This window comes from Coregonus clupeaformis, chromosome 19, assembly GCF_020615455.1.
Source record: "Coregonus clupeaformis isolate EN_2021a chromosome 19, ASM2061545v1, whole genome shotgun sequence".
NCBI classification, from domain to species: domain Eukaryota; kingdom Metazoa; phylum Chordata; class Actinopteri; order Salmoniformes; family Salmonidae; genus Coregonus; species Coregonus clupeaformis.
The window spans coordinates 7,864,606-7,890,231 of record NC_059210.1 but is presented as its reverse complement, the minus strand read 5'-3'; the positions used below and the strand labels follow the sequence as shown (position 1 = coordinate 7,890,231).

The 25,626-nt window shown below is 45.0% G+C and overlaps 1 protein-coding gene across 1 annotated transcript in view; it reads right to left on the bottom strand.

The window, feature by feature from the left end:
- The window catches only part of LOC121531551 (pleckstrin homology domain-containing family A member 5), a 241,540-nt gene that overhangs the window by 64,308 nt on the left and 151,606 nt on the right, over window positions 1–25,626 (bottom strand). Inside the window, exons 5-10 of the mRNA XM_045205197.1 lie at window positions 25,452–25,575; window positions 25,042–25,146; window positions 20,734–20,806; window positions 8,359–8,396; window positions 3,287–3,517; window positions 2,702–2,817 (exon numbers count right to left, since the gene is read on the bottom strand). Coding sequence (XP_045061132.1) covers window positions 2,702–2,817; window positions 3,287–3,517; window positions 8,359–8,396; window positions 20,734–20,806; window positions 25,042–25,146; window positions 25,452–25,575 — 687 coding nt within the window. The remainder of the gene's footprint in view (window positions 1–2,701; window positions 2,818–3,286; window positions 3,518–8,358; window positions 8,397–20,733; window positions 20,807–25,041; window positions 25,147–25,451; window positions 25,576–25,626) is intronic.

Genomic DNA, 25,626 nt, shown 5'->3' with positions numbered 1-25,626 from the left:
CTCACTGATCTCTCTGGGTTCACATACACACGCAGGGCGCGTCACACACACTCCATATCTGTTCAACAGGTTGGTGCGTGACTCTTTAGAGGTAATGGATACCATTGGTCCTTGCCCTTTAATGAGCTCAAGGTCACATCAACTAAGTCAACCCATCGATATAGAGATAGAGATAGAGAGAGAGAGAGAGAGAGAGAGAGAGAGAGAGAGAGAGAGAGAGAGAGAGAGAGAGAGAGAGAGAGAGAGAGAGAGAGAGAGAGAGAGAGAGAGAGAGAGAGAGAGAGAGAGAGAGAGAGAGAGAGAGAGAGAGAGAGAGAGAGAGAGAGAGAGAGAGAGAGAGAGAGAGAGAGAGAGAGAGAGAGAGAGAGAGAGAGAGAGAGAGAGAGAGAGAGAGAGAGAGAGAGAGAGAGAGAGAGAGAGGAGAGAGAGAATGAGACTGAGAGAGAGAGAGAGAGAGAGAGAGAGAGAGAGAGAGAGAGAGAGAGAGAGAGAGAGAGAGAGAGAGAGAGAGAGAGAGAGAGAGAGAGAGAGAGAGAGAGAGAGAGAGAGAGAGAGAGAGAGAGAGAGAGCAAGAGAGAGAGAGAGCAAGAGAGAGAGAGAGTTTCCACCCACAGGCCGTTGCCGTTAAATGGCAGTAGTCACACATAATGTGTTTCACAGCCCTCTGTCTGTCTGACTCTGCTCCAAGTCTATAAAAGTCATATAGGCCCTATGAAAACTCCATCTGCATAACCTCATCAGGCATGTTTTTGCTGATCAGGAGTATATTTAGCTGTGTTGCTTTCTTCTGGGGGTTCTAAGACTGTATCCAACTACCCATCAGAATGTTATGTTGCTTTCTTCTGGGGGTTCTAAGACTGTATCCAACTACCCATCAGAATGTTATGTTGCTTTCTTCTGGGGGTACTAAGACTGTATCAAACTACCCATCAGAATGTTATGTTGCTTTCTTCTGGGGGTACTAAGATCCTATCCAACTACTCATCAGAATGTTATGTTGCTTTCTTCTGGGGGTTCTAAGACTGTATCCAACTACCCATCAGAATGTTATGTTGCTTTCTTCTGGGGGTTCTAAGACTGTATCCAACTACCCATCAGAATATTAATTGCTTTCTTCTGGGGGTACTAAGACCTTATCCAACTACCCATCAGAATGTTATATTGCTTTCTTCTGGAGGGTTCTAAGACTGTATCCAACTACCCATCAGAATGTTATGTTTCTTTCTTCTGGGGGGTTCTAAGACTGTATCCAACTACCAATCAGAATGTTATGTTGCTTTCTTCTGTGGGGTTCTAATACTGAATCCAACTACCCATCAGAATGTTATGTTGCTTTCTTCTGGGGGTTCTAAGACTGTATCCAACTACCCATCATAATGTTATGTTGCTTTCTTCTGGGGGGTTCTAAGACTGTATCCAACTACCCATCATAATGTTATGTTTCTTTCTTCTGGGGGTTCTAAGACTGTATCCAACTACCCATCAGAATGTTATGTTGCTTTCTTCTGGGGGTTCTAGGACTGTATCCAACTACCCATCAGAATGTTATGTTGCTTTCTTCTGGGGGTTCTAGGACTGTATCCAACTACCCATCAGAATGTTATGTTGCTTTCTTCTGGGGGTTCTAAGACTGTATCCAACTACCCATCAGGTTTTAAGTAAGAAAGACAAGAAGGGAAATGGTACAGTGAGCATGAAATTAGATTAGTATTAGTATTTAAATGAGATGAGATTAATATTTGTATTGAAATGAGATGGGTATTTGTATTTAACTTCTATTCATGCAGTTTTGTCTCATTTTGGTAGGGGAGACTTGCTCTTGTATGAAAAAAGTAAAAGACTAGAGAGTGTTTTGGCAGCAGCGTTGTTCCAGTGTCACCTGTTCATTTAGCTAACCAGATGAATTAAAAACACTCACTGTTTAGAGGCCTCCTCTCTGTTCGTCATGTAGACACACACACGCTGCTCACCCGTGTAGTGAAGGCAGGTTGCCAGGTGACTTATTTCACTCTGAATCCCCATCATCCCCCCACATGACGCATCTATCACACACACACACACACACACACACACACACACACACACACACACACACACACACACACACACACACACACACACACACACACACACGCACACACACACACGCATATGTACACACACACACACAGTACAGCTTGTGCATCCTTCATGCTACACCTGCATCGTGCATCCAGGACACACACACACACACACACACACACAAACACACACAGAGAGAGTTCTCCTCCCCCTATTAAGAATTTGACAACAGCCAGGTTATGTAACAGTGTAGCGCCAGTGTTTCTGTAGCCCTCTAGAGGACTGGAATATGCTGAGGTCGATGAGACTCTTCCCTAAACAACATGAGGAGCGCCATTAACAGAGGTCAAACAACAAACAAGAGAAGATAAGTAAACGTTAAACAGAACAGCTCCTTCATATTTCTATCATGGAGGTTCCCACCGTTCAAACACTCATATTAAATCTAATCAATCTATTCCTCCCACTTCAGTTGCTAAATTGCCTTTTAAGACAATATGAGCATCGCAGCTCATATGAATGGGAAATAGTGTCTCTGTTTTGATACTACTCAGTACAGACATCTTGACTGAATGGGAAACAAAGCATCTGTTTGATTGATTGATTGATTGATTGATTAATTGATTGATTGAATACAAACCTCTTGACAGGCTCGGAGTGCACCAGGGCAGCGTCTGTCATCACCTTCATCCATGACTCCATGTCTTTGGCTGCATCTGTGCAAAAGTAGTACGTCCGCATGTTGGGATGTGTCGCCTGCCAGATCAGAGTCGAAGAGAACAGAGGGTTACCTGGAAGAGCGAGAGAGAGAACGCAGCCGGTTAGTTGACTCAACTGGGATGTGGTCTCTTTAACCCTGACTTCATCGAGTTTCTAAAGCCAACACTGTAGTCAGATCAGTCTATGTTTGGCCTGGGGTGGCAATTCCCTCTCCTTTTAAACGTTCTTTAACGTAGCACCCTCACTATAAATGAAGGTTGTGACATACATCTTCATGTACTTCTTAAGGACCGCTGTTCATTTGTTTTGACAGCATCAGTGACTAGTTCATATCCTCCCTGCTTGAGCAGATGTATATTTTGGGAGAGAAAAATCCTGGCTGACACCAGGTGAAGTGTGTGAGAATCAGTGGGCTGTGGATATCCACACAACCATCACCTATGTAGGCTATCTAAACCCATAAGATTTGCATACCACTAATATGGAATCAGGACTCAGGACTTACCATGCAACACTTGGACTGGTAAACAGGCAGCCGATTCTCCTCACTCAAGATCCGCTCACAATAGACAAACCAAGGCATTGTTAGTGTGTGCGTAGAAGACAGCAGAGAGAGAAACACAGCGAGACAGACAAGAACATATTGAATGAGTAATCCTTTTCCCAATATCCTGTTTACCAGAGCCTGACAAACAAAAGACAGGCATTCCTTTGCTATCCACAAAGTCATTTGTAACAACAGTCAGTGAGGAATAAGGGGCTTTATGAAACTGCCATGTTCGCCACAAGAGACAGGATTATGGAAAGTTTAAAGGGAAGGAAGCATTTTTACTCACCAATGTAACGACACAGCTTGGTCACAAAGACTTAGTAACTTAGTTGTAGTCACGATCTGGTTAATTATGTTTAATTACATATTTATTAACGTATTTCCGGATAGCTTCAGAACTACCCACAATGTACTATTTCTCAACGTCACCAAGCTAGTTCCAGCTGGCTAGCGTTAGCCTCTAGCCATGCTAGCATGTAATTACATTCCAAACCAAGTGTTGGCGCTGGTGAGCTACTACGTACATCCAAGAAGAAGAAACCATATCAATTAATGCGGAAAACTGCATCTCCTCTTCCCCTGTGCGTTTGGTAGTGGTTGTCAAGCAAGTGAGCGATGTAGTACTTTTCCGTTGTTTGTAGCTAGTGCAGTAATATCCACAAGGACGGGGTTACGACTCATTTGTGGCCCAAAAACCAGACGCTAGCTTTGAAGTGGGACCGGTTTATCCGGTTTGAAGCGAGCGGATTGGAGTATGGGAAATGTGCGCACGTCTACTGTTATGCGATGCTCATTTCTGAATAAATGTGGATTTACTTCACTATATCGCTATTGGATTAGCTGACCCTCCCTCGGGCCGGTGAAACGGCCTCTCCCTCTGAAGGCCTCTCCTTGGCTCTTCCTTGACTTTCGGCATAAAAAAATAAAAATTCTGATCAGTTTTATGTAATAACTCGAAAAAATTGAAAGGTAAGGTGTAACTTTGCATTGGGACTTTTGATGCGTATTCTAATGCAAATCCATATGTTACATGTGATTACGTTTATGCTACCTACCCTTTAAACATGTGAGGAGAATAACATGTTTTCACCTCACATGTGAATTGAAGATGGAATTTGCCTTTTCACAGGTGAAAAACTTTCACCTGTGAAAATCCAATTTGCACCTTTTAACATGACCGCCATACAGCCGAGTTGGCGTCATCACATTTCCTTTTGCGTTATGTGAAATGTTGCTCTGATTATTATCCCTTAGAACTACAGCTCTGTTTCTTCCTCCTCTCCCTCATCTCTCTCTCTCTCCCCCTTCTTTCTCTGAGGAGATGGAAACTCAGTCTGTGTGGTCGGTTCGAGAGACCAAGCTCGGGCAGACTCCTGGGCGTCTGTGTGTGGCTGCGCTGCTTGGCAGGGCTGAGCCGAACCCTCGTCTCTCCCTCCCTCTGGCTTTGTAAAGGAACCAGACCAGAGAGCAAAGCCACAGCACCGAGAGAGACGCCATTAAAATTACATTTTAAGTCATTTAGCAGACGCTCTTATCCAGAGCGACTTACGGTGCATACATTTTTCATACTGGTCCCCCGGTGGGAAACGAACCCACAACCCTGGCGTTGCAAGCGCCGTGCTCTACCAGCTGAGCTACACGGGACTATGAAATACAACTGGTTGCCGCTGGGACACTTGAGGCTATTGGAGTGAAACATAATGCTGTAGCTTCTGCCTTACTAACCATGCTTAAAGCAGTACATGCCAAAAACAAGCCTTATTTTTCCTCTCTTTGACCCGACGAGGTTGCAAAGCTACCGGTAATTTACTAAAGCTACCGGAATCTTCAGTCATTTTGGTAATTAACAGAACAATCTATTGGAACTTTGGTCATTTATACTTGAATAACTTAAAATATGTTTTATTAATATATAGTATTCAATTGTTTAATGTCCATGAGTTTCTAGTGGATAGACCATATGGTTCAAAAGAATATAGCCTGATTAATGAAATAAGCATCTAATCAACAAGGGCATTATTTTTATATTAACTCTGCAACTCGTCCAACTATTGATTTTTTTCACAACTGCCACCAGTTTGATGCCAAAACATTGACAACAAATACATACTGACATTGATAAAAGAAAATAGATAAACTTGTAAAGGATATTCATGCTGAACCCCTCATATTAAACACCACATGGTATTCACTAAGTTGATGGTTTATATTTAGGATGATGTTTTACAGCTTTTGTCATTCAATTTTTTATTTTAAAATCATCTTATTTAACTATTTCATATATTTTACATGCGATAAGGCCAGAGATAATTACAGACACCTGTGATAATCTGAAGTACCCAAACGGGCCACTAGATGTCTTGTGATAGATTACATAAAATCCTTGAAAGATACCAAAATTCTGGCAGTTCACTGGTAAACTCTGAAAGTTTCCAGTAATACAGTGCATTTGGAAAGTATTCAGACCCCTTTACTTTTTCCACATTTTGTTACGTTACAGCCTTATTCTAAAATGGATTAAATAAATAAAAGTCCTCATCAATCTACACACAATACCCCATAATGACAAAGCGAAAACAGGTTTTTAGAAATGTTTGCAAATGTAAAAAAAAAAAAATTAGACTTGAAATTGAGCTCAGGTGCATCCTGATTCCATTGATCGTCCTTGAGATGTTTCTACAACTTGATTGGAGTCCACCTGTGGTAAATTCAATTGATTGGACAATGATTTGGAAAGGGACACACCTGTCTATATAAGGTCCCACAGTTGACAGTGCATGTCAGAGCAAAAACCAAGCCATGAGGTCGAAGGAATTGTCCGTAGAGCTCCGAGACAGGATTGTGTCGAGGCACATATCTGGGGAAGGGTACCAAAACGTTTCTGCAGCATTGAAGGCCCCCAAGAACACAGTGGCCTCCATCATTCTAAAAGGAAGAAGTTTGGAACCACCAAGACTCTTCCTAGAGCTGGCCGCCCGGCCAAACTGAGCAATCGGTGGAGAAGGGCCTTAGTCAGGGAGGTGACCAAGAACCCGATAGCCACTCTGACAGAGCTCTAGAGTTCCTCTGTGGAGATGGGATAACCTTCCAGAAGGACAACCAGCTCTGCAGCACTCCACCAATCAGGCCTTTATGGTAGAGTGACCAGACGGAAGCCACTCCTCAGTAAAAAAGCACATGACAGTCGGCTTGGAGTTTGCCAAAAAGCACCTAAAGGACTCTCAGACCATGAGAAACAGGATTCTCTGGTATGATGAAACCAATATTGAACTCTTTGGCCTGAATGCCAAGCGTCATGTCAGGAGGAAACCTGGCACCATCCCTACGGTGAAGCATGGTGGTGGCAGCATCATGCTGTGGGGATGTTTTTCAGCGGCAGGGACTGGGAGACTGGTCAGGATCGAGAGAAAGATTAACAGAGCAAAGTACATTGAGCTGCCAAAGGTGCTTCAACAAAGTACTGAGTAAAGGGTCTGAATACTTATATATGTTTTTAATTTGTAATACATTTGCAAAAATTTCTAAAAACCTGTTTTTGCTTAGTCATTATGGGGTATTGTGTGTAGATTGATGAGGGGGAAAAAAACAATTTAATCAATTTCAGACTTAAGGCTGTAACGTAACAAAATGATGAAAAAGTCAAGAGGTCTAAATACTTTCCGAATGCACTGTATACCCTCCCTTTGCAACCCTAACCCTGACTAAACTCTTAGCTTACTAACAATGCTTAAAGGCCGAGTGCAGACAAAAACAATATTTTCCTCTGTTTTATATACACTAAGTGTACAAAACATAAAGAACACCTCTTTCCATGACATAGACGGACCAGGTGAATCCAGGTGAAAGTTATGATCCCTTATTGATGTCCCTTGTTAAATCCACTTCAATTAGTGTAGATGAAGGGGAGGAGACAGGTTAAATAAAGATGTTTAAGCCTTGAGACAATTGAGACATGGATTGGGTATGAGTGCCATTCAGAGGGTGAATGGGCAAGACAAAATATTTAAGTGCCTTTGAACAGGGTATGGTAGTAGGTGCCAGGCGCACCGGTTTGAGTGAAGAACTGCAACGCTGCTGGGTTTTTCACTCTCAACAGTTTCACCCAAAGGACATCCAGACAACTTGACACGTCTGGGGAAGCATTGGAGTCAACATGGGCCAGCATCCCTGTGGAACCTTGTAGAGTCCATGCCCCGATTAATTAAGACTGTTCTAAGGGCAAAAGGGGGGCGTGCAACTCAATACCAGGAAGCTGTTCTTAATGTTCTGTACACTCAGTATATATTTCCACACTATGAGGTTGGAAAAATACTGTGAAATTGTGAAAATGATGATAATGCCGTTTTAGTGTAAGAGATGTTTGAAAAGACCGCCTGAAATTGCAGCCTGTTTTGGTTGGATGGAGTTTTGGCCTGCCTGGCGATATCACCAGGCGGTATAAGTTAATAGACCAATAAAAAAAGAGTTTCAAACCTCTCTGCAAATAACAGCTAGTTTTCAGGTTACATATCCCTCCCATTAGGCTCGTCCAATTAGGCCCCTCACTCAGACCACTCCCAGACTCCAAGCTAAATTCTTCCTTGAGAAATTACTCTTTGCTAAGTAGCTATGTATGTTTCTTTTTGACCATTTTAATTTAAAACAATCACAGTAAGGTACTAAATTGTTGCCCAGAAATGACTTGACATTGAGATAAAAATGGCTGCATTGGGTCTTTAAAGCAGTAGCAGCACAAGCCAGACACAACAGCTTTATTTGTCCTTGACTGACTCTTGCTCGTTCTCTCTCCCCCCTATTTTTTTTCCCTCCCTCTTTTCTTGTTTTTTTAAAGTTAAATCGAACCAACTTTCCACCTTCTAATGCATCTCTCACTTCTTTCCTCTTAGCTCTGGAATCTCAGACATCAAAATAAAAAGCATCAACAGTTTGACAAAAAGGATGAAAACATGCAGTGAGTACTGACCTTGAAGGCATATTTCCTGTTGATGTGGTCGTCGACAGACAGCATAGATATATGAAAGCTAGGCAGGAGGATGCTGCCGAGGATACCCCTCCTCTTTCTCATCTGAAGAAAATAAAAACCGGAAACAAACATGAGTTGCATTTCCTATGCAGAACATCGTTTAACCTTCTTCAGAAGTTTTTTTTTTTATATATAGCAGCTACTGTTGCTGTGAAACAGATCCCTCTTCCTGAACAGGAAGATTAGGTGATTAAGGTAAGGTTAACCTCTTCCTGAACAGGAGGATTAGGCCATAAGGATAGTTCAAACTACCAAGGTCCTACATGTTTGAAATGTCTTTTAAGACTGTTCATAGCAAAATGAGTATTAGAGGGCTTATGTGACGTATTACAGGACTTCATGTGACAAGTTCAACACCATGTTCAATCCCCCATCCCAGAATCTATGGAACTCTAGCCTGGTCCCACATCTGTTTGTGCGGTCTTGTGTCCCAATGAACGGTTAGCTTTACAACACAGACAGATGTGGGACCAAAGGATTGACAGCCGTCCCATATAGATTGCAAAATAGTTGGGAAGAGATTTTTGACGTGCCGATTCCATGGCATAGTGTTTATGAACTGATACACAAAACGACGCCGGATTCAAAACTTAGAATTGTTCAATTTAAATTATTATACAAAATTCTTGCTACCAATAGAATATTATTTATATGGGGGATACAATCTTCCCAGCTCTGCAGGTTTTGCTGCGAAGAGACCGAATCACTAGATCATTTGTTTTGATACTGTCTATTTGTGGCTTGTTTTTGGTCACAGGTCCAGGAATGGCTGAAGGATTGCAATATTTACCTGGAGCTAACCCTGCGGATAGCACTACTGGGTGATCTGAAAAGTCATAGTCAATCGATCAATAATATAATAATACTTTTAGCAAAAATGTTTATTTTCAATTTACAATCTGTAGAAACAATGACAATAGAAGGGTTCAGAACTTTTGTGAAACATCACAGTACAGTTGAGAAATATATGGAAAATAGAAATCCAATATGGATGGTGTTAAGACATAGATGGGAGGTGTTGAATGGAGCTGAAGGATGGGACTAATAACAACTAACAACAACTAAAAACAGCAAGATAACTAATGTAGGGCATGCTGTGTCCATAATAAGTATATAGGTTATAGGTTGAGAGCTTTTGTGAAGGAGCACAGTTGGAGAGATTTGGCATATAGAAGCAAACCGGATGGACATCATGAAAATGATCTGAGAGGTTGAGGGTAGAGGGAAGTTCGGGAGCAAAAACAAACAACATAGAATTATTGTAAAATTGACTGTGTCCATAAAATGTATATAGTATGTATAAGCTGGAAGTAGAGGCCTAAGCATTGCTGTTCACTAGTTTACTGTCACGCCCGTCTATGAAATAGGACCAAAGCGCAGCGTTGGGAGTGAACATGATGATTTTAATTAAATGCTCACAACAACAAAAACAATAAACAACGAAAGCGTGACGTCTAGTGTACAACACGCACACACACGAACAAAATCCCACAACCCGAAAGGAAAACAGATAGATTAAATATGGCTCCCAATCAGAGACAAACAGCCGACAGCTGACACTCGTTTGCCTCTGATTGGGAGTCACACCGGCAAACATAGAAAATAAACCACCTAGAACACCCACCAGAGAAACCGAAAACATAGAATGAACACACCCTGGTTCAACATAATGAGTCCCCGAACCAGGGTGTGACATTTACTCCAATTAGGGAAGGGGTGGTGCGGTTGGAAAGTAAATGGAAATATCTATTTTTAAAGCATCTGTATATATATGTATGTATATGTATTTATATGTATATACAGTTGAAGTCGGAAGTTTACATACACTTAGGTTGGAGTCATTAAAACTCGTTTTTCAACCACTCCACAAATGTCTTGTTAACAAACTATAGTTTTGGCAAGTCGGTTAGGACATCTACTTTGTGCATGACACAAGTAATTTTTCCAACAATTGTTTACTGACAGATTATTTCACTGTATCACAATTCCAGTGGGTCAGAAGTTTACATACACTAAGTTGACTGTGCCTTTAAACAGCTTGGAAAATTCTAGAAAATGATGTCATGCCTTTAGAAGCTTTTGACAGGATAATTTACATAATTTGAGTCCATTGGAGATGTACCTGTGGATCTATTTCAAGGCCTCCTTCAAACTCAGTGCCTCTTTGCTTGACATCATGGGAAAATCAAAAGAAATCAGCCAAGAACTCTGAAAAGAAATGGTGGACCTCCACAAGTCTGGTTCATCCTTGAAGCAATTTCCAAATGCCTGAAGGTACCACGTTCATTAATATGTCATTTAGCAGACGCTTTTATGCAAAGTGACTTACAGTCATGTGTGCATACATTTCTACATATGGGTGGTCCCGGGGATCGAACCCACTACCCTGGCGTTACAAGCGCCATGGTCTACCAATTGAGCTCCAGAGGACCAATTGAGCTACATCTGAACAACAGCAAAGGACCTTGTGAAGATGCTGGAGGAAACAGGTACAAAAGTATCTATATCCACAGTAAAACAAGTCCTATATCGACATAACCTGAAAGGCCGCTCAGCAAGGAAGAAGCCACTGCTCCAAAACCACCATAAAAAAGCCAGACTACGGTTTGCAAGCCGAAGAACACCATCCCAACCGTGAGGCACGGGGTGGCAGCATCATGCTATGGGGGTGCTTTTCTGCAGGAGGGGCTGGTGCACTTCATAAAATAGATGGCATCATGAGGAAGGAAAATTATGTGGATATATTGAAGCAACATCTCAAGACATCAGTCAGGAAGTTAAAGCTTGGTCGCAAATGGGTCTTCCAAATGGACAATGACCCCAAGCATGCTTTCATAAGTTGTGGCAAAATGGCTTAAGGACAACAATGTCAAGCTATTGGAGTGGCCATCACAAAGCCCTGACCTCAATCTTATAGAACATTTGTGGGCAGAACTGAAAAACGTGTGCGAGCTAGGAGGCCTATAAACCTGACTGCACAAAGTAGATGTCCTAACCGACTTGCCAAAACTATAGTTTGTTAACAAGACATTTGTGGAGTGGTTGAAAAAACGAGTTTTAATGACTCCAACCTAAGTGTATGTAAACTTCAGACTTCAACTGTATATATTTGTGAGAGAAAAAAAAACATGGGGGATTGGAAGTGATGCTGACAATTACATTGATGGAAGTTACAATCTATCTGCAATATTAAAGCTGATCTAACCCCCAAAAAAAAATAAAACAATAGAAAAACTGATGTGGGACCAGGCTAATAACAAATCTGTACAAGAACAAAACATCCTGACACAACATGTACATAGCTGAGAGGAACACCAGGAAAAAGAAAGGAATGCTGCGGTTGTCCCCATATAAACAAGTCAGCAACAGTCCTGGTCAGAAGAGAAGAGAACAACAGGACCCAGTGACAGGGAGGAAAGAGATTAGCATCTGTCCATTGATTCAACCCCAGCAGAGAGATAACTCTCACTAAGCCTTATTATGTCCAGCTGAGAGACCATACTGGGTGGAAGTGGACGTGTGTGTGTGTGTGTTTTCTGTGAGGCACAAGCTACAGGAAGCCTAGATGCTACCACCCTCGACCACATCCACCCAGCCTACAGGGGCTGTTGCTCAAGTCTCCACACTGAATCATTGAACAAACAAATAAACAAACACAATTCAAACTAAGACAGTTATGCAAAAGAACAACACGGTCAGGGGCTCGCATTGCAACACAACCCTGGCTAGTTTTTAAAGTGTTACAGGGTGTGCTATGGAGAGAGTTTAGAGAGCGAGAAAGAGACAGAAGAAGAAGAAAAGAAGGAAAGAAAGAGAGAGAGGAGAGAAGAAGAAAGAAAGAAAGAAAGAAGAAGAAAGAAGAAAAAAAAAAAGAAAGAAGAAAGAAGAAAGAAAGAAAGAAAGAAAGAAAGAAAGAAAAGAGAAAGAAAGAAAGAAGAAAGAGAGAAAGTTGAGATAGGGTTGAGACTTCCTTTTGAGTAGGTTGTATGTAGAGCGAGGCTGAGACGTGGAGAAGGTGAGGTAGCTGAACTCTGTGTGACCTCTAGTTGGTACCATCCCATACAGAAAAGGAAGTAGGAATAAGGCTGGCTGTCCTTCAGCTCCCACTGAGAGGCTCCAGGATGGATTTGTTTCCTCCAGCCTGTTCTACCCTTCTCTCCCTCTCAGCCTCTCTTTCTCTCTCTCCATCCCTCCGCCTTTCTCTCTCTCCATCCCTCCGCCTCCTCTCCAACCTTCCTCCCCCTCCGGCTCTCCTCTGATTTATTCACTAACACATGCAGTCACACATTTGACAAGGGCCCGTAGTGCACTATGTATGGAATAAGGAGCCATTTGGGATGCAGCTATACTGTATGTACAGGATATGACCTGCTGCTGTTCAAAGGCTTCATTGTGTTTGATGTAACGTTATCTACACTACATCCTCAAACACCTCGATAACACAAAGACACATGCAAGGATATTGTTTGTGGACTTTAGATCCGCATTTAATACCGTCATCCCAGAACTGCTACAACACAAACTCTCCCAGCTGAACGTGTCCAGCTCCATCTGTCAGTGGATCACTGACTTCCTGACCAACAGCGTGCAACACGTGAAGCTGGGAAAACTTATTTCGGACTCTTTATCCTGCAGCACTGGAGCAACGCAAGGATTCGTGCTCTCACCTCTACTCACTCTACACCAGGGATCATCAACTAGATTCAGTCGCGTGACGATTTTTTCTTGAGCAGATGGTCCGGTGGCCAGAACATAATTACAAATAATTTGTAGACTGCAAATTTACCCCAAGAAGCCCAAAGAGATATATTTGACTAAAACATAATTTTGAACCTTGCTTACATTGTATACGATCACGTACACTGAGTATACCATACATTAGAAACACCTTCCTAATATTTAGTTGTGCACCCCCCACCACCCTTTTTGCCATCAGAACAGCTTCAATTTGTCAGGGCATGGACCCATGTTGATGCCAATGCTTCCCACAGTTGGCTGGATATCCTTTGGGTGATGGACCATTCTTGATACACACAGGAAACTGTTGAGCGTGAAAAACCCAGCAGTGTTGCAGTTCTTGACACAAACCGGTTGGCCTGGCACCTACTACCATGCCCCGTTCAAAGGCACTTAAATATTTTGTCTTGCCCATTCACCCTCTGAATGGCACACCTTACACAATCCATGTCTCAATTGTTTCAAGGCTTAACAATCCTTCATTAACCTGTATTTGCTTCATCTACACTGATTGAAGTGGATTTAACAAGTGACATCAATAAGGGATCATAGCTTTCACCTGGATTCACCTGGTCAGTCTATGTCATGGAAAGAGCAGGTGTTCCTAATGTTTTGTACACTCAGTGTATATCTCTCTATTATGCATGGGAATACTTTGGAAAGGATTTCCCAAATTAAAATCAATTGGAGCTGATTTCCTGGTGTTTTTACACTATTTTATGTCCAACAATTTAAAACAATTCAATAAAATAACTTGTTTTGTTTTTTTTGTTGTTCAGAAAACTTTGGGGGATCCTGCTCTACACCAATGACTGCACCTTCAACAACACATCTGACAATCTACTCAAGTTTGCAGATGACACCACTCTGGTCAGTGTCATCACTGATGGTGATGAGTCCGTGTACCATGGAGAGGTCGACCGACCGGTGGCCTGGTGCAGTCAAAATAACCTGGAACTCAACACATACAAAACTGTGGAGATGGTGGTTGACTTCAGACCCCCCCCCAGATTGATGGCTCAGCTGTTAGCACGGCTGAATCATCCAAATTCCGGCAGAACATCGTCTCCCACAACTTCAAGTGGGAGGACAACATCACAGCAGTCAACAAGCCACACCAGCTGAGGTGCTACTTGCAGCAGCTGAAAAAAACCCTCAAAATCTATCAGTCAATCCTGATCCGGTTTTTACGCATCATTCGTTGAGTCCATCTTTACCTCCTACATCACCGTCTGGTTTCAGTCTGCGTCTGCCCGCTCCAAGTGCAGCCTGCGACGCATTCACCTGTCTGCAGACTGGGCCATCGGCTGCCACCTGCCCTCCATCGAGGTCCTACACGACTCCATGGCAAGGAAGCGTGCAGGAAAGATCATCTCTTTCCCTCTATCTCCGTCAGTTTCTCAGTCCAGATTGGGGGTTTTCTGTTCATAAACAGAATGATTCAAATGGGGCTTCCTCCTTCTCTCATAGTGTCCAGCCAATAGGGAACAGGAACACTCCGTGTGCTACTGGCAAGCTATGAACTGGGCTCTCCATTTGATCTGCTATTGACTGAATCTCTCTCTCTCTCTCGCTCTCTACAAATGGTCAGATCCATTAAATATTGACACAGCTGTTCAGAGAGAGTTTGAGAGTCTGTCATGAGCCCTCTCACTCCACCGGGTTACCACCTTAATTGGTTTCCACTATCTTCCACTCTGCTCACCTCTCTCTCTCTACTCAGCCTAACTAGCTCCACCTGTCCCCTGCTCTGCTCGGCTCTAATTACTCTGCCAGCTGCGCTGCATTACCCACTAACCTCTCCCAGTATATTAGGCCCTGTCTTTCAGCTCTCCGGTGTCAGATCGTCTGCAAGCTCACACCCGGAACCTGTTTGCTCGCGCTTCTGGCTCACCCTGGTTTTGTGACCCCGGACCTGCCTGTTTTTGGGATACTCTTCTGCCTCAGGAGATCCAGACCTGCTTCTGCCATTACGACTCCTGACTACTCTTCAATCCCGGTAACTCTGACCAGCCTTCTGCCTTGCTACTACGTATTTTGGATTTCCCTTGAACTGTACTGCTGCCTGGTTTCATTCCGCTCCCGTTGTGTCTGTGTTTCCTCCCCCCAGGACTTCTGGACCACCAACCACCGGCGTCATCGGACGCTTCGCTGCCACTGGGGGGAGGCACAGACCCAGCACATCGGACGGGATAACTCCTGGAGCCTTCACTCACTCCCTACATCCCTTTCCCCTTAAGTTTAAATAAACTTTCTGGTGTGACGCAATTGTGGTCCTCTTGTCGTCTGTCTGAACCGTGACAGTACGATCTGACCATCATGGACTCAGCGCACACTTCCCCCGACATGGAAACCGAAGAGCCTGAGCAACCCACCGCTATGCTACGCCTGGAACACACTGAGAGAGAGCTAGGCCGCATGAGCGGCGTCATCTCCTCTCTGCTTCAGGTCGGCCACCAACAGCATCAGCAGTTCCAGCAGCACCAGCAGCAGTCCCAGCAGCAGCAACAACAACTCGCCATGATCATTCAACTCCTCACCAACCTGACCCCAGCCAGTCTGCCCACCAGCCCTGCCCCGAGTTACCTGCCCCGGTCATTGCAGCCGCTGCCCGGAACCCAAGATTGGAAACCCGAGCGGTTCAACGGCGATTCAACCCAGGTCCGGCCATTCCTGACTAGCTGCCGACTTCAGTTCTCCTTGCAGCCAAGGACCTTCGCCACGGAGGGGGCTAGAGTTGGGTATGCCATCACTCACCTGACGGGCCGAGCTCGACTCTGGGGAACAGCAGAGTTCGAACGTCAAACCCCCGCATGTGCAACCTTCGACCTGTTTGCTGAGGAGATGCTGAAGGTGTTTGACCTGGATTCACCAACCAGAGGCGTCTCGTGAACTGTTCCAGTATTCGACAAGGCAGACGTACAGTCGCAGACCATTCCATCGACTTCCGAACCCTGGCTAGGCGAAGTTCTTGGAACACACCATCGTTGGTGGGACGCGTTCTTCCATAGTTTGGCTGACTATATCAAGGACGCAGTTGGTCTCCCATGAACTGCCTTCCACTCTTGATGAAGCCATCGCACTGACTGTCAGGATCGACAGAGGATACAGACCCGTCGTCGTGAGAGGGGGCGCCAAGGTCCACCTACTACCGGCATTCGGAGAGATCCGACTGGGCTCCTGTCATCTACTGCCACTCACCCAGGTCAGCTTGATCAGTCTGAGCCTATGGAGATTGGGCGAGCCTCTCTCACTCCTGCAGAGCGCCAGCGGCGCTTCACCTCAAACCTCTGCCTCTATTGTGGAGGTGATGGACATCGTGTGGTAACCTGCCCTTTAAAGGGCCGAAGCTCACCGGGCATAGGGGAGTCCGGTTGAGTTCAATGACCATCCAGTCCTCCGACCGCAAACCCCTGCTGCAAGTTCACCTCCGTCTCTCTGACTCAACTCACACCCCTGGCTGCTCTGGTGGATTCTGGCGCCCGAGCCAACATAATGGACATCAAGCTGGCACGCCAACTGGGACTGGAGAACCTCCGTTTGACACCTCCTATTCCTGCCCGGGCACTGGGACGGACACTTACTCGGATCGGTCACTCATGTCACGGCCCCGGTCTCGATGGGTCTGTCCGGAAACCATCAAGAAACTATCCAGTTTCACCTGCTCCCCTCTCCAGGCCAACCCCTCATCCTGGGTTACCCATGGCTCCGCCGGCACAACCCTCAGCTCGACTGGGTGACCGGGGTGATCAGGGAGTGGGGAGAGGACTGCCACCGAACCTGCCTGCTTGCGCGCCGCACTGCCCCCCTCGGCCAGTACCTACTAACTCCGCTCCTGACCCCTCCAAGGACCCTGTGTCGATTCTGCCAAGTCCCTGCATCGTTGCAGCTCTGACCTGGGCTGTTGAGGAACAGGTGCTGGAGGCTCTCCGTAACCAGCCAGGTCCCAGCACTTGCCCAGCTGACCGCCTTTTTGTCCCCGAAGACCTGAGGTCCCAGGTCGTTCAGTGGGGACATGACTCCCCGCCTAGCTTGTCACCCTGGCTCCACCCGCACTTACAACCTGCTCGCCCAGAGGTTCTGGTGGCCCTCTCTGAGGAAGGATGTACGGGAATTCGTCCCAAGCCTGCCCCATCTGCAACCAACACAAGTCGTTCTGCCAGCCCCCCAGCCGGATTGCCGCAGCCCCTGCCTGTGCCCAGGAGTCCGCTGGTCCCTGCTGCGCCTTGTCCTCCTCCTCCACGGCTCGTCGATGGTGGTCTGGTTTACACCGTCCGCCGCCTGCTTCGGTCCAGACGGAGGGTAGGGGTCTCCAGTACCTCATTGACTGGGAGGGCTATGGACCTGAGGAAAGGACCTGGGTGCCAGCTAGTCGGATTGTGGATAGGACTCTCATCACCGCTTTCCACCAACGGCATCCTGATCAACCTGCAATCCGTAGGGGGCCGCCCCAGAGGGATCCCTAACCGTCCTGCCCGCTCGGCTTCCTGTCCTGTGCCTGATCCTGTCTCGGGACCTGTCCCATCTCCCGACCACGGCCCTCCGGCTTCCTCCGAGGATGAGGACGTTCGCTCGGACCCGTTCGGAGGAGTTCTAGCCCTCCTCCGGCCCCCCTCCTCCCGCCCGGCGTGGTGTTGCTCTTGGGACTTCTGGGGCCGTCCCCTTGGGGGGTTCTGTCATGAGCCCTCTCACTCCACCGGGTTACCACCTTAATTGGTTTCCACTATCTTCCACTCTGCTCACCTCTCTCTCTCTACTCAGCCTAACTAGCTCCACCTGTCCCTGCTCTGCTCGGCTCTAATTACTCTGCCAGCTGCGCTGCATTACCCACTAACCTCTCCCAGTATATTAGGCCCTGTCTTTCAGCTCTCCGGTGTCAGATCGTCTGCAAGCTCACACCCGGAACCTGTTTGCTCGCGCTTCTGGCTCACCCTGGTTTTGTGACCCCCGGACCTGCCTGTTTTTGGGATACTCTTCTGCCTCAGGAGATCCAGACCTGCTTCTGCCATTACGACTCCTGACTACTCTTCAATCCCGGTAACTCTGACCAGCCTTCTGCCTTGCTACTACGTATTTTGGATTTCCCTTGAACTGTACTGCTGCCTGGTTTCATTCCCGCCCCACGTTGTGTCTGTGTTTCCTCCCCCCCAGGACTTCTGGACCACCAACCACCGGCGTCATCGGACGCTTCGCTGCCACTGGGGGAGGCACAGACCCAGCACATCGGGACGGGATAACTCCTGGAGCCTTCACTCCCTCCCTACATCCCTTTCCCCTTAAGTTTAAATAAACTTTCTGGTGTGACGCAATTGTGGTCCTCTTGTCGTCTGTCTGAACCGTGACAGAGTCTCTCTCCTCCCAAAAAGGCCACACTGGCAGTAAAGCAATGATCCAGGTTAAGTAGCTACAGTACAGAAGGTCCTTTTCACACTACTAATTCGAGCCGAGCCGAGCCAAACCAAGCTGTACTGGGCTGGCCTGGTTACGCATCCACCATAGTTGCTGGAGCTGTGCTGCAAAAGGACAATGTAGAAAGAAGATATCAGAGCCAGTACCATACGATTGGGGACGGCACTGTAGTGTGAATCAAGCATTGGTCTGCTGTTGGCTCTAGAGACTAGCCGTAACTGTGGCCTGGAGCCCATCCAGACAGATAGCTGCTCTCTTTGTGTGGACATACATCATTTCTGCTGAGCACTATGATGACAAGTCATTTTCAAGACATGTTATTTCTGATGTCTGTCTGCTTCCCCTGTCCTGTCACACTCCCTCCGCTTTCCCTTTCAGTCCCTGACAGACAGACAAAACCCTGGGAGGCGAGCAGTGCAAAATGCTGGCCAGACAGACATGGGGGTGTGGGGGAGGGGGAGTTTACCCGTCGGCAGAGCGAAGTACTGGCATAGAGGTCATGAACTCTGTGCCCCCCCCATCGAAGCGCTTGACTGACTTCTGCCATTGTCGAGTGTGTGTCTGTGTGTGCATGCATGCGTTACAAAGCTCTGCTATAAACACGGAGACATGGCTAAATGGCAGCATCACAACACCAGGAAGCAATGAAAGTCACACCACAGGTGACCATAGGCCTTGTTGTTAATAGATTCAAGACACCATGAACAAAATGTCACTTCTGTATCACAAATCACAGATTCCCTTTCAGTCGGTTCACTCCAATGCAACATGGGAAAAACCCGCCTTCGGGAATCAAGGTTGTACAGACTGGGCGATATGGCCTAAAAATCCTATCTCTATTTTTTTCAAATGTATGGGAGATTCACAATTTACATATTTCAATATTTTTTTTAGTTTTCTCTAAATAGCTTTGTTGTACACTTAAAGGTAAAATACACTGCATATATTATAATGAATTCAGGGTGTGTGAAATTATACCTAGGCTAAATATAGGTCTTCCACAGCCATAAGACCCACTCATAATTGTATTATTTTATCAAAATAATTTAACCTGCTTTTTTTTGCAATAATCACTGATCTGGCTTTCAAGTCTGTCTATGAAAATGCAAACACAAATTTAACCAGAACCATGCATAATGCACATTAATTAATAATGATTAACTTCTTGTAGAGGAATTATAGAAAATAAACAGGTCTCATAAACCATTTCTCAAGCACAAGCCCACGTGCTAGTGAGTAGCCAGCTAATATTTATACTTCAAGTTTAGCCAACGTGGATCTATAATTCAAAACAGTTGAATTGTTATGAACACACCCTTCTGTCCGTCTCCAACTGTTTGAACAGCATGCTAGCCTGTCCACTTTGTTCAGATGTTGAAATCAAGTGGCCGTACTTATTTCTCAGAATGAGAACGAGTTTCCAATTCCTTCTATAATTGTGTTTTATACTTATTGCACATTTATAAAACACAGACTAGACAGCAAGTATAACAGTCTGTGGCTAAAATGCTGTTAGTGGTACGTGGTGCCACAATGCTGCGCATGACAAACTGAGCATTAATATTCCAGAATAAATGTTAATTGATACTCCTGTTTTACTAGTGTCTGCTCTGAGCGCAATTTGAGGAGTTTAGACATAAAAGGGTATCATTAGAAGGTGAACTTCTCCTCTATTACAGTAAAATAATGTCTCAATGTGTTTCGGGTGTCCATATGACCGATTCTATTGGACCAAACCTCAAATGCAAATAGCGAGTCAAAAACCGCCAGTCAGAAAGGGAGAAGTGATCTCTCAACTTTGTTGGCGTGAGTGGCAGGGGGAGGGGCTTGGTGTGTCTGTGGAAACAGAGAGGAAGAGACGAAGCGAGAGGTTTCACTCTCGCCAAAATCTGTCCAAAATAAGCCCAATGTGTTTCTATGGGCTTATTTTTTTGGACCTAAGCTTGTCGCCTGCCTTCCCTCCTTTGGGACAACGACCCCCGTTGTTAGGACGGAGACATGAGCATCTCGTCATTATATACAGATCTCTGGTGTAAACGGGAGCGAAGGAAATGAGACCAAAATGAAGCGGACATAAACGCTCATAAAAATTTAAAATAAACGTTGATATACTTGCAATACAGGCATTTGGAATATCGCACAAAAATATACATTCATATTAATCAAATTAATTTGATATATTGCCTGTCATCTCTGTTTGGTGTTTAGATAAAGGTACATGGACATCACTAACCTCTGTAGTAGTAGAGGCACATATCTGACAGCACGAACCACCTCTTCTTCCAGAGCTTCATCCCCGTGCTGTCCTGAAACAACAAAGGACCACAGAAACAGACAGTCACAACAAACGATGTCTTTATGGGGACATAAACCCCCCCCCCAAAAAAAATATTTGGGACCCCCAAAATATTTCACAATTTTTGTTGTAGCCCTGAACTAGTTTTTCTTTCAACAGGTCCAAGGCTTGATAAAATAGTTGAATATTTGGAATGGCTGTGGATCCCCAAGGAGAGGTTTGAGAAACTAGCACACCTTCTGTGGACAATAACTTTATTGATGCTGGTTAGCAACAAATATAAAAAGACAATGTCTTCGTTGTTGAGATTTTCAGTAGTAGGAAGTATTTGTGCTGAGTCACTCGTTCTAGGATCACCAGACAGCCATATGCTGTTCAGAGGTACGTAGGATTTAGTTTGTGGTACAAGATAAAGAATACAAAATAAAGGCCTGTTGTACACTCCAGATAAGATTACAAGGAAAACAGCCTTCCCCTAAGACAATATTGTATTGTTCTGTATTGTTCACAGACACACATACACACCAGTGGAGGCTGCTGAGGGGAGGACGGCTCATAATAATGGCTGGAACGGAGCAAATGGGATGGCATCAAACAAATGGAAACCATGCGATTGATATATTTGATACCATTCCACCTATTCCGCTCCAGTCATTACCACGAGCCTGTTCTCCCTCATTAAGGTGAACATACAGTACCAGTCAAAAGTTTGGACACACCTACTCATTCAAGGGGTTTTCTTTATTTTGAATACTTTCTACATTGTAGAATAATAGTGAAGACATCAAAACTATGAAATAACACATATGGAATCATGTAGTAACCAAAAAGTGTTAAACAAATCAAAATATAGTTTATATTTGAGATTCTTCAAATTGCCACCCTTTGCCTTGATGACAGCTTTGTACACGCTTGGCATTCTCTCAACCTGGAATGCTTTTCCAACAGTCTTGAAGGAGTTCCCACATATGCTGAGCACTTGTTGGCTGCTTTTCCCTTCACTCTGTCGTCCGACTCATCCCAAACCAGGTCGGGGGATTGTGGAGGCCAGGTCATCTGATGCAGCACTCCATCACTCTCCTTCTTGGTCAAATAGCCCTTACACAGCCTGGAAGCGTGTTGGGTCATTGTCCTGTTGAAAAACAAATGACAGTCCCACTAAACCCAAACCAGATGGGATGGCGTATCGCTGCAGAATGCTGTGGTAGCCATGCTGGGTAAGTGTGCCTTGAATTCTAAATAAATCACAGACAGTGTTACCAGCAAAGCACCCCCACACCATCACACCTCCTCCTCCATGCTTTACGGTGGGAAATAGACATGCGGAGATCATCCGTTTACCCACACCGCATCTCACAAAGACACGCCGGTTGGAACCAAAAATCTCCAATTTGGACTCCAGACCAAAGGACACATTTCCACCGGTCTAATGTCCATTGCTCGTGTTTCTTGGCCCAAGCAGGTCTCTTCTTCTTATTGAGTCCTTCAGTAGTGGTTTCTTTGCAGCAATTCGACCAAGAAGGCCTGATTCACACAGTCCCCTCTGAACAGTTGATGTTGAGATGTGTCTGTGACTTGAACTCTGTGAAGCATTTATTTGGGCTGCAATTTCTGAGGCTGGTAACTCTAATGAACTTATCCTCTGAAGCAGAGGTAACTCTGGGTCTTCCTTTCCTGTGGCGATCCTCATGAGAGCCAGTTTCATCATAGTGCTTGATGGTTTTTGCGACTGCACTTGAAGAAACTTTAAAAGTTCTTGACATTTTCTGCATTGACTGACCTTCATGTCTTAAAGTAATGATGGACTGTCGTTTCTCTTTGCTTATTTGAGCTGTTCTTGCCATAGTATGGACTTGGTCTTTTACCAAATAGGGCTATCTTCTGAATACCCCCCCTACCTTGTCACAACACAACTGATTGGCTCAAACGCATTAAGAAGGAAATAAATTCCACAAATTAACTTTTAACAAGGCACACCTGTTAATTGAAATGCATTCCAGGTGACTACCTCATGAAGCTGGTTGAGAGAATGCCAAGAGTGTGTAAAGCTGTCATCAAGGCAAAGGGTGGCTATTTGAAGAGTCTCAAATATAAAATATATTTTGATTTGTTTAACACTTTTTTGGTTACTACATGATTCCATATGTGTTATTTCATAGTTTTGATGTCTTCACTATTATTCTACAATGTAGAAAATAGTAACAAAAGAAAGAAAAACCCTTGAATGAGTAGGTGTGTCCAGACTTTTTGACTGGTAGTGTATGTATGTATACAGTCCTGGTGGTATATGCATTTGAACATGACAGTATTGAGATGTATTTGTTCCAATAATATGATCCACCACCATCCCGGCACCCCATGCGATTCCATTCCTTCCCTGAATGTCTCGCCGATGCTTTGATCTGTTCATGGATGAGGTACCATTCTATTCTCAAAGCGTCATGTTTGTCGGATAGAACACACACTGCTAGCAACACAGCATGGGCTGGGAGAGGGACATGAGGACTGCGTCCCAAATGACACCCTGTTCCCTGTAGAGTGCCCTTTTGACATTTACATTTACATTTGAGTCATTTAGCAGACGCTCTTATTCAGAGCGACTTACAGTTAGTGAGTGCATACATTTTTCATACTGCCCCCCCCCGTGGGAAACGAATCCACAACCCTGGGGTTGCTAGCGCCATGCTCTACCAACTGAGCTACAGAGCCCTATGTGTGTTCACACAACTGTGTCTGGTCATAATCAGCTAAATGAGGCAGTCCTGCCGCTCAGTCTTGCTTTGTGTCTTAGTGTAAAAGAAGAAGAAAGAACAGAAGGACCTCTCTGGCTAACACCATCTGGCTAACACCCTCTGGCTCAAACCCTCTGGCTAACACCCTCTGGCTAACACCCTCTGGCTCAAACCCTCTGGCTAACACCCTCTGGCTAACAGCCTCTGGCTCAAACCCTCTGGCTAACACCCTCTGGCTAACAGCCTCTGGCTCTCACCCTCTGGCTCTCACCCTCTGGCTAACACCCTCTGGCTAACACCCTCTGGCTAACAGCCTCTGGCTCTCACCCTCTGGCTAACACCCTCAGGCTAACACCCTCAGGCTAACACCCTCTGGCTAACAGCCTCTGGCTCTCACCCTCTGGCTAACACCCTCTGGCTCACACCATCTGGCTCAAACCCTCTGGCTCAAACCCTCTGGCTCAAACCCTCTGGCTAACACCCTCTGGCTAACACCCTCAGGCTAACACCCTCAGGCTAACACCCTCTGGCTAACACCCTCTGGCTCACACCATATGCTAACACCCCTCCTGGCTCAAACCCTCCTGGCTAACACCCTCTGGCTAACACCATCTGGCTCAAACCCTCTGGCTCACACCCTCTGGCTAACACCCTCTGGCTCAAACCCTCTGGCTCAAACCCTCTGGCTCACACCCTCTGGCTAACACCCTCTGGCTAACACCCTCAGGCTAACACCCTCTGGCTAACACCCTCTGGCTAACACCATGTGAAATAACTTGATCAATTGATGTTACTGATCATGAAAAGCATGCAGTTACTTGCTGTATAACTCTGATGATAGAGCTAAATGTGGAATAATCTGAAATGTGTATTTCTGACTATACTCTTCACAAGAGGTGATGACATTACAACCAAATAGTTAATAATTATTTAACAATCGAACGCTCTGCACCTTATTCTAAAGTTTTATTTATAACGACCTATAAACAAAAACAACAATGATATAATTTCTTTAAATTATATTTTAAATCAAATCACATTTTATTTGTCACATGCGGCGAATACAAAAGTTGTAGACCTTACCGTGAAATGCTTACTTACAAGGCCTTAATCAACAATGCAGAGTAAGAAAATATTTGCTAAATAAACTAAAGTAAAAAAAGAAACACAATAAAATAACAATAACGAGGCTATATTTATTTAACCTTTATACAGGGGGTACCGGTACCGAGTCAACGTGAGGGGGTACAGGTTAGCCGAGGTAATTGAGGTAATTTATACATGTAGGTAGGGGTAAAGTGACTATGCATATATAATAAACAGAGAGTAGCAGCAACGTAAAAAAAAGGGGGTCAATGCAAATAGTCCAGGTAGCCATTTGATTAACTGTTAGGCAGTCTTATGGCTCGGGGGTAGACGCTGTGGAGCCTTTTCATATCTCTGTCTCCTTTACTCATAAACTGATTCACTGTAGTGACTCTACTGTTATATAAAGCCCTCCACATACACTCACCTGTTTGTAAAGCCAGTTGCTCTTAATGACCACTGCATTGGGGTTTCTCCGTATCGAGTTGGATCTCTTCCCAAAGTTGTGAATTTTTTTGGAGGATCTTGAGGGCTGAAAATGAGTAAGAGGGCGTATGAGCAAAAGCGATACACTCACATTGCTGTTCAGCTACTTTACATCATTAAAGTTTGTCCCTTTGTGTGTGTGTGTGTGTGTGTGTGTGTGTGTGTGTGTGTGTGTGTGTGTGAGTGTGAGTGTGAGTGTGTGTGAGTGTGTGAGTGTGTGAGTGTGTGAGTGTGTGGTGTGAGTGTGAGTGTGAGTGTGTGTGTGTGTGTGTGTGTGTGTGTGTGTGTGTGTGTGTGTGTGTGTGTGTGTGAGTGTGAGTGTGAGTGTGAGTGTGTGTGTGTATAACTCACTCTGGCTGCGGGGCTACTAGGGTATGTAGCGTAGTCCGAGCTGCCTGTGTAGTTGGAGGCCTCACTACTCATGGTGCTCAGAGGACGCTCCTTCTTTTCATTCGCTGGAGCTTTGGGGGCGGACCTAGACACCAGGAAATTAAAATGGTAGGAAATGAGCAAACAGATGGGCTCA